The sequence below is a fragment of the Merops nubicus genome, unplaced genomic scaffold (assembly GCF_000691845.1).
Source record: "Merops nubicus isolate BGI_N331 unplaced genomic scaffold, ASM69184v1 scaffold25243, whole genome shotgun sequence".
Classification (NCBI taxonomy): Eukaryota; Metazoa; Chordata; class Aves; order Coraciiformes; family Meropidae; genus Merops; species Merops nubicus.
In genome coordinates, this window is record NW_008598680.1 from 6967 (window position 1) to 15410 (window position 8444).

Below are 8444 nucleotides of genomic sequence, written 5' to 3' on the forward strand. Positions count from 1 at the left end.
ACTGAATGTGTTGCAGTTCAGCCACGCAGCAGCAGAGCTGCCTGGGAGTGAGGAACTTCAGCAGCAGTAGGGCTGTATTAGAAAAGAGTGAGCTTGCTAGAACCCTGCAATGAGTTGTGCTGGGAGGGTGGGGAAAGCATTTGTCTCTAGTTTGTGTGAGAAGAGCTATTCTTCTGTTGGGGTTTTAATCCTTTGACTGATGTCTGTTTCCTGCATGGGTGTGTTCATTAATCTTTTCTTTCACCCTAGGAATACTGACTGGCAGCTCTCAGAGACGCCAGGATGTGGACATTGATTTCTTTCTGATGTTCAGTGTGGTGGATGAGAACCTAAGCTGGTACCTGGATGAGAACATAGCATCATTCTGCACAGAGCCAGGCTCCGTAGACAAAGAAGATGAGGAATTCCAGGAGAGCAACAAGATGCATGGTCAGTGTTGCCTTTGTGAAGCCCCAGACACTCCAGGGGTGTCAGTGCTTTGGTGTCTCCAGGTGCACTTCCTGCTGTTGTGTGCCAGGGTGCAGGGGAGAAGGGAGATGGGGAGCTCTGAGCTCCTGTGCTAAGCAAACATCACAGGGGCATGGCAACAGCTCCAGGAAAAAAGAAATGTTACTTTGATTTAGTCTTTGGCTTGAGTGAGACCTTATTAGTAGTTTGGAGACCTTTGAATACACTTAGTTTCTGGAGCTGGGCTCTCCAGAGCGAGAGGGAGATGCAGGGGAGTTCTCCAGTCGTGCCTGTGCTGTGACCAGCTGGCAGAAGCTCTGAGGGCCCCGTTTCTAATCCCTGATTTTTGGCTTGGTTTTGCAGCTATTAACGGTTACGTGTTTGGGAACCTCCCTGGGCTGACGATGTGTGTGGGGGATGATGTTTCGTGGCACCTCTTTGGCATGGGCAATGAAATTGATGTTCACACAGCCTACTTCCATGGAGGGACGCTCAATATTCGAGGCCACAGGACAGATGTGGCCAGCCTCTTCCCAGCCACCTTTGTTACAGCAGACATGGTCCCCAGTAACCCTGGCAGGTGGCTACTGAGTTGTCAGGTCAATGATCACATACAAGGTAAGGCAAAGGCTGGAATATGTCCTGCACTCTGTAGCTCCCTTTTTTCTCCCAGGTGATCCTGTGATGTACAGTGTGGTAGGAGACCATGCCTTGGGCAGCATTGCCACTGAACAGGTCCCTAAATGAATGGAGTGATTGATGGATTGTATAAACTGGGGTGGATTGATTATTAATGTGCAGGCCAGACTTGCTGGGGATGTCCTGTACTGCTGTATGACGTTCCACCTTGGTCAGTGGTGAAGACAGTGTGTCCTCCACCATGTCTTGGACAGCTGGGATGGCAGCACTGTATGAAGTCCGGCCCTGCTCTCAGCAAGCCCCAGCAGCCACCCTGGAAGGGAGAGTTCGGAAATACTACATAGCTGCAAAGGAGGTGCAGTGGGACTACGGACCTTCAGGGCGTGACCCGAGCAGTGGGAAAGGGCTGAGTGAGGCAGGCAGGTAAGGAGGAGGCTGGTGGGCCTGGGCAGTGGTCGCTCTCAGCTCTGGGTTGGGGAGGCTGCCAAGGAGAACGTGGATTTCTTTCTTATCAAAATAGATGCCTGCAATTCATGTGGAGTACATTTCCTGTGAGGGCAGATCAGCCCATCTGGAAAGAAGCTAGACTGTGCTGGGGGCAGTACTAGGTACTTCAGGGGACTTGATGTGACAGGCTGCTTTGTTTCATAGCCTGACCCACAGATGCCAGGAGCCCCACCCTAGGTAGAATGTGGGCTGCCACATTTGTTTCTGGGCTTCATTTCTGCTTGCCGTGCCTGACCTAGGAGCAGATCTGTGTATTTGGTGGATTTTTAAGAGAGCACATCCTGCAGCAGACACAGGGTGGCAGAGCCAGCCTGCAGATGTGCTGCTTTGTAGCCTTGCTGTAGCAAGCCATTTCTAGGAAATCAAGTGTGGCGACCTCGATGACAGCCTTCCATCCCACGTGTCAGATGCTTGTGATAGCAGCTGCTGAGTGGTTTCCCGTTCAGACTTTGGCTAGCTGAAACAAAGACATTCCTTCCCTTCCCTGGGAAGCTGTTGGAGAGGATATACCTCTTTCAGATGGAGAAGTAGGAATGCAGTTAATGATTTACCCAAGGCCACGCAGCAACTGTCTTGCAGACCTTGGAACTGAAAGCTCCTTAGACCTGTGAGCTGGCCTTGTAACTAAGCTGCCTCTCCTGCAGGGCACGTTTTATCTAGCCGTGTGTTTGGAGAGGGTGGTGGCAGAGGAGATCAGTCTCTCCTTACAGCTGTTGTCTGGGTTGGTTTTTTTTAGTCATGATTGCTGTTGTCCCCTGGCCTCTGAAGGACTCAATGTTCCAGCACTGCCTGCCCATTATCTGTGCTGCAGTTTTGTCCAGGGCCCTCGTGCACACCTTGGGCAGAGCTGCTGGGCAGAGCTGTGCCACCAGCCCTGGCTGTTTCAGCTGGGAGAGGGCTGTGTGCCAGAGGGGCTCCCTGAACACTGCGGGTTTTAGGATGAAGAAGCTTCACAGAGACAAGCTGTGCTTGTTCCAAACAGAGATAGTGTCCTTGTCTGAAAAGCTGCTGGGTTTGGAGATTCTGCTGGCATTACCAGAAGCACTTATGGAGGGAGCAGAAGGACAGGGTTGATTTTCATGGAAATGACCTGACACAGCTGCTTTTTCATTTAGCCCCGCTGAGAGCTTTTTCAAGCGTGGCCCCTACCGAATTGGGGGAGTCTATTGGAAGGCAAAGTATGTGGAGTACACTGATGAGAGCTTCCGTCAGGAAAAGCAGCAATCTGAAGAAGAGAAGCACCTTGGGATCCTCGGTAGGAGTCGTCCAGAACACAGATCCTCCGTCAGTGTCGATGAGAGCCATGCTGACACTGGCAGTGCCGGTCGGCTGTACCCCTCCTCTCCCCCTGCAGTGCAGTGACTGGCACACAGGAGGTGTTCCACAGCAGCCACATCTCAAAGTGAGGGGACAGGCTGAGGATGTGGAAGGGTAGAGTACACAGAATCACTTTTCTGCCAGGGCAGTCCTCGGAGCTCAGTAGTAAGGGCTGAGGGACATGGCACAGTATTTGTAACTAGAGCTAGACAGGTCCCAGTATGTCCCCAGTTAGGTGGGACCCTCTCCAAGGCATGCTACAAACCCCACTTTCTTACAGAAAGCTTCCTCTCCCAAGTGGGCAGGAGAGGACTTGACAGAAGTGCTTGGGATGTCTAGAACTAGAGATACAGGCCCATGAGGGGACCAAGCTCTGGAGCAAGGAGGTGCTGAATGTGATGTGGTGTAGTGCAGACAACCCATGCTGCATGCACATCCACCAGTGGCTTATGCTGCCTGTTTTTGCCCTAAAATACATGAAGCTGTGCTGTGGGGAAGGCTGGCTGGTTGTTAGCACTGTCAGTGCTCTCCATGGGGCTGTTAGGCACCTGGCAGTCCAGCACCCCGCAGCGTGCTGCTGCTGGCCTCCATGTGCTGTCCCTCGTGGTGGCTGGCAGCAGTGCTGCCCAAAGCCCCCTTTGCTTGCCAGGCACTGTGGGTAGCCTATCCAGGTCACTAGCCCTGAGCAAGTTGCTTGCTTTTTTGTTCTGAGTCTGTTTTCTGTTGGCTTTATGGCCTGTGCCAGTTGTCTGGGATGTTTAATGAAGAGTGGGGGTGGAGTCTGGGCCATCCAGGAGGGGGGGGATAGGAAAGAGGAGGAGGGAGACTTGTTGGTGGAAGAACTGCAGTGGGATTGCCCTGTGGTAGACCAGCATGCTAATGTGGTCCCTCTGACCTGCAAGGACCAGTCCAACCTTAAGTCCTAGTTGATGGAGGGGAGAGGGACAGAGCTCTAGGCTGGAGAGACGAGCCCGCTCACAGATCAGGAAGGTGAGTGCTGCATTAGCAAGGGGCTCAGCCTGAAAGTTCCTCTGAGGAATCGAGTCTTCTGCTCCCCTCAGCCTGGGTGAAAGGTGGCTCTGGCTTCTTCGGTTTGCCTGTTCATCTGGGGAGTTGCTCCATTGCTAACACGCTCTCTCTGCTTTTGTGTAGGTCCAGTGATCAAAGCTGAAGTTGGAGACACCATCCTGGTGACATTTGTTAACAAAGCCTCCTGGCCTTTCAGCATCCAGCCTCATGGAGTGTCCTATGGGAAGGCGTGGGAAGGGATGTGGTACCATGACGGTTTGTGGCTCGCTCTTCTTGAGGAATTCAGTGCTAGTGCTGGTGGAGAAGCTCCACAGCCAGGACCTCCTCCGTGCTGGGCAGTTTCTGCAGTCAGGAAGGACTGGATGTCCTACTGAGTAGAAGTCAGCCTGGTCCTCTGAGCCTGTCTGGGGCCTCACTGAAGGGGACTTTCCACTGAACTGGTGTCCAGGAAGGGTGACAGAGGGCGTACAGATCCAGAGGTGCTGTTTTTCAGGTGCAACATTTAGAGCAAGGTTCAGATCATTTTTAGCTGTTTGAGACCCTGTGAGGAGAGGAATGTGCCCAGTGCACTCCAGCTTAGATAGCCACGTGCTTCCAGTGTTCACCTCCCCAGATGCAGCTCGATCCACTTCATTTCCCATTGCCATGCCCAGGCTGGAGGGGGAATTTCCGTGGTACCAGGAGCAGGTCCCTGTGTGCCTTGTAAACACCCAGGGCACACCTCAGAGGTGACGGGTGATTTAGTGATGTGGGTGAAGTAAAGCCCAGAATGGGCGTAGCTGGTGGGAGATGTAACCCCATCTGTCCAGGGACCTGGGCAGTGATGGTGCTGCTCTGTTTCAAAGGTCTCTCCCAGAACGGGGTTTCTGTTGCACCGCTGCACAACTTCACGTACCGCTGGACTGTGCCCGGGCACGCTGGGCCCACGGGCAGCGACCCCCCCTGCCTGACCTGGGCATACAGCTCGGCTGTGAACCCCGCCAGGGACACCAGCGCGGGCTTGGTGGGGCCTCTGCTCGTCTGCAAGCCGGGGACTTTGGATGACAACAACAAGCAGGTAAGAGGGGTTCTCCTGCCACGCGCCTACCGGCCTCTCTGCTTCCTTCTAGAGAAGGGAAAGCACCCGAGGAATGTCAGGGAATGTGATGGAAACCTGTGTGCAATAGTGTGAGGTCAGGGAGTCAAATCAAAGCAACGAGGCAGGCTAACATCAGGACAGCTGGTACCCAGGTCTCCTGTGGGAAAGGATGGAGTTCTGGGCTCCCAGGGCTGCCCTTGAAAGGTTTCCTGCTTTAAAACTCATGGACAGCCTTGGCTGAAGAACTGTACCTTGGATGTGACTGTACAGGCAGCTTTTCTCCCGAGGCTTGCGTAGCAGGCTGCTTTCAGAGGCAGGTGGAACATCCACTGTAGTCTCAGAAACATTGAAAAGACATTTTCACTTCCTTACAGATGGTCTGCCTGAGTGTTATAATGCTTTGAGGTTTGGGTGAGCCTCATTTCTTCTGTGAGATCTGTTCATTTTCAAGCAGAGCTGGCTACAAAAAAGCATGTGAAAATCCACGTCAGTCTTTGTTTTTGATGAAAGAGAGGTGAAATCTGAAGAGCGACCAGAACTTCCTTCTGGGATTTCACTTGGGGATGGTCTACTCATGGCACCAAGTCCAGGGAAGACAGTAAATTAATGTACTGGGGAAGTGCAAGACAGATTAGCAGAACTTATTGTGGAAACCTGTAGGTGACAGAAGAACAAAGTTGTGCCATCCTGCCAGCCCTGTGGTGTGGATCAGGGAGCAGCTGCTGGATTTGGGAGCAGCTGCCACAGGAACCTCCCTAGAGGAGTCTGCTTTCTGTGGGGGCGTGATGGGGCTAAATGAGGAGTGCAGAGGAGCTCAGCGTGTTACACAGGGTGGAAATATGAGTCTTCTGAGCAGGGAGGATCCTGAAGGTGTACAGCTCACTATTTGAAGGTGCTGTGGTGATGGTAAAACATCTGCAGGTACTGAAAGGGAGTAAACAAACCAGACTTGTTTGTAGAGGTAGGACAGGGAAAAATCACCTGGGGCAGCAGTTCTGCTTCCACAATCTTAGGCAACCCTTTAATGAGTGTTTAATTGGGAAAGGTATGTGGCCACTCCTCATGACTGGTAATCATTTTGCCCTTTCTGCAGGATGTCTTCCTGGGTACAGATGAGGAACTTGGTATCAGAGTGAGAATCTGGACTATACCAGGGATATTCTTTCAGTGGGGAAACACACCATGTTTTGGAATGCATTTCTTGGGAAAAATAACATTTTAGAGGATTTAAGATAATATAAAATAGCCTCAATTTAGGCCTGTGGTGAGAGAAAGGAGGGGTGGACCATAGTCACCACACTGCCTTATGGGCTGAGCTCTGGTCTTGGCCCTGATTTGGACAGTGGTGAAACCTACATCTGAACAGAGAGGTGATGGGAAAGGAGGCAATGACTTCATTTCCTTGGCTGAATTTTGGTCACGTTACCCATGTGAAATATCATGGAAAAGGCACAGGTGGTGCCTTTCATGGAACAAAAGAGGAACATTCAAAAATGAATAAAGGAACAGAGCCCTGGCCCTCGGTGAGCCAGGATTTAAGATTATGGGGAACATGAGAGCCAGGCAAAACAGCTTTAACTGTAAGGATAGTTAATTGGTGCATTAGAAAAGTTAACAGCCATCATTCTGATTGTATCTCAGAAAGGGATCGACAGAGAATTTTACCTTCTCTTCAGCGTGTTTGACGAGAACCTCAGCTGGTATTTAAATGCCAACATAAAGTACTACCTGAGAATGGAAGAGACGTCTGTGAAAAAGGATGATGGCTTTGAGGAATCCAACAGGATGCATGGTATGGCCTGATGCTGCTCTGCAGCAGTGGGCACGAGCCTGGAGCATGGGGCAGTGTCCCCCTGAAGCCTGAGCTGAGACCTGCAGGGGCTGCGTGTGGTGGCCTGAAGTCAAGTGAGACGAGGGGCAGCGGGTGGGACAGAGGACAAGAATCCCAGCTGTCTTGGGGAGGGTGGCCTGAGCCTGTCTGGGGCTGAGCTACAGGCAAGCTGCGTTTCCATGGGCCCTGTCCAAGAGTTCACACAAAATTAACCTCTTGGCTGATTCTGAACTGCAGAGTTAATCGTTCTCTCCTTTGCAGCCATCAATGGATTCATGTTTGGTAACTTGCCTGGGCTGAGCGTGTGTGAAGGGGACAATGTGTCCTGGCACCTTCTGGGCTTGGGCAGTGAAGCAGATGTGCACGGAGCTGTGTTTCAGGGAAACACCCTGCAGATGAATGGGATGAGGAGAGATTCAACCAATCTGTTCCCCCACACGTTTGCTACTGCCTTCATGCAGCCTGATAACAGGGGTAAGTGCCTGCACTTCTCATTCAGCAGTAGGAAAAGTCTCCTGTTGGAGTGTAAACCCTTACAGGGAGAGCTGTGCTTTAGATCCAGTTTGGTCCCATTTAAGAGGCCACAGCTCCTGTCTTTGCATCTGATTCTGGAGAGGAACAGGAGATACAGGATCATGTCCCATATTGTCCCAGACTGATTCTCTAGGCTGGCACTTCCTATGAAATATTTGTGGTAAGAGCCCTGATGGGCAGTGCTGCCTGTGACCCATGGAAATGTGTAAACATGTCTTTCAGATTAAAGTAACAGACAGTTGCCAGAGCCTAACTCCCCTCTCCAAGGGTTGGAGATGCACGTTTATGACAGACCCTGGTCTTCTCAGTTAGTGGGATAGGCACAGCATGCAGTGTCTCATTCACACGGTGTGTTGGCCCCAGCTGCTAGTTGTCTCCTCCCCTTTGGCAGTTGCAGACTAGGTCTTTTGCTTAACCGCTGTTTCAGCAGTGGTAGCACAGTTGTGTCACTTCACTGGTTTCTTCAGGTCTAACAAGCTGGTTATTGCATAAGAAAGTCTCCTGAGATGATTTTTGTGTAGGACTTTGTTGTGCCATTCCTGCCCTACCACCCCTTTTAATCTTGGCTTGTGGCAGCCAAGCTCCCTAAACAAACAGGCAGATAGACACATACCAGTGTCAGCCAGTCCCAGGCTCTGCATGGGGAGCAGCTGTTGCCTGGGCTCTTGAACAGTAGCTGATTTCCTTGTTTGTGCTGCCTCCCTCAGGGACTTTTGAGATCTACTGCCAGACGAGCAACCACTACCAGGCTGGGATGAGGGAATACTACTCCGTTTCCAGGTGTGGACAGAGGGATCCTGCTCCTGCCCCTCGGTACCGGGGAGTGAGGACTCACTACATCATGGCAGAGGAGGTGGTGTGGGACTACGCGCCCGACCGGGGCTGGCAGAGGGAGCGGCACAACGGTTCTGCACAGAGGTAGAGCCCTGCTGCTGGGGGAGCCTTTGGCAAAGGGTGTCAGCAGCCCTGGGTGGGGGAGCCTTTGGCAAAGGGTGTCAGCAGCCCTGGGTGGGGGAGCCTTTGGCAAAGGGTGTCAGCAGACCTGGGTGGGGGAGCCCTTGG

At 52.1% G+C, this 8444-nt stretch overlaps 1 protein-coding gene across 2 annotated transcripts in view; it reads left to right on the forward strand.

Annotated features, from left to right (window-relative positions):
* The window catches only part of HEPH (hephaestin), a 19486-nt gene that overhangs the window by 3907 nt on the left and 7135 nt on the right, over window positions 1–8444 (forward strand). For both annotated transcript variants that reach the window (XM_008937145.1, XM_008937144.1), the window contains exons 4-12: window positions 250–429; window positions 811–1065; window positions 1341–1509; window positions 2709–2848; window positions 4063–4194; window positions 4785–4996; window positions 6659–6809; window positions 7110–7322; window positions 8090–8300. In XM_008937145.1, coding sequence (XP_008935393.1) covers window positions 250–429; window positions 811–1065; window positions 1341–1509; window positions 2709–2848; window positions 4063–4194; window positions 4785–4996; window positions 6659–6809; window positions 7110–7322; window positions 8090–8300 — 1663 coding nt within the window. The remainder of the gene's footprint in view (window positions 1–249; window positions 430–810; window positions 1066–1340; window positions 1510–2708; window positions 2849–4062; window positions 4195–4784; window positions 4997–6658; window positions 6810–7109; window positions 7323–8089; window positions 8301–8444) is intronic.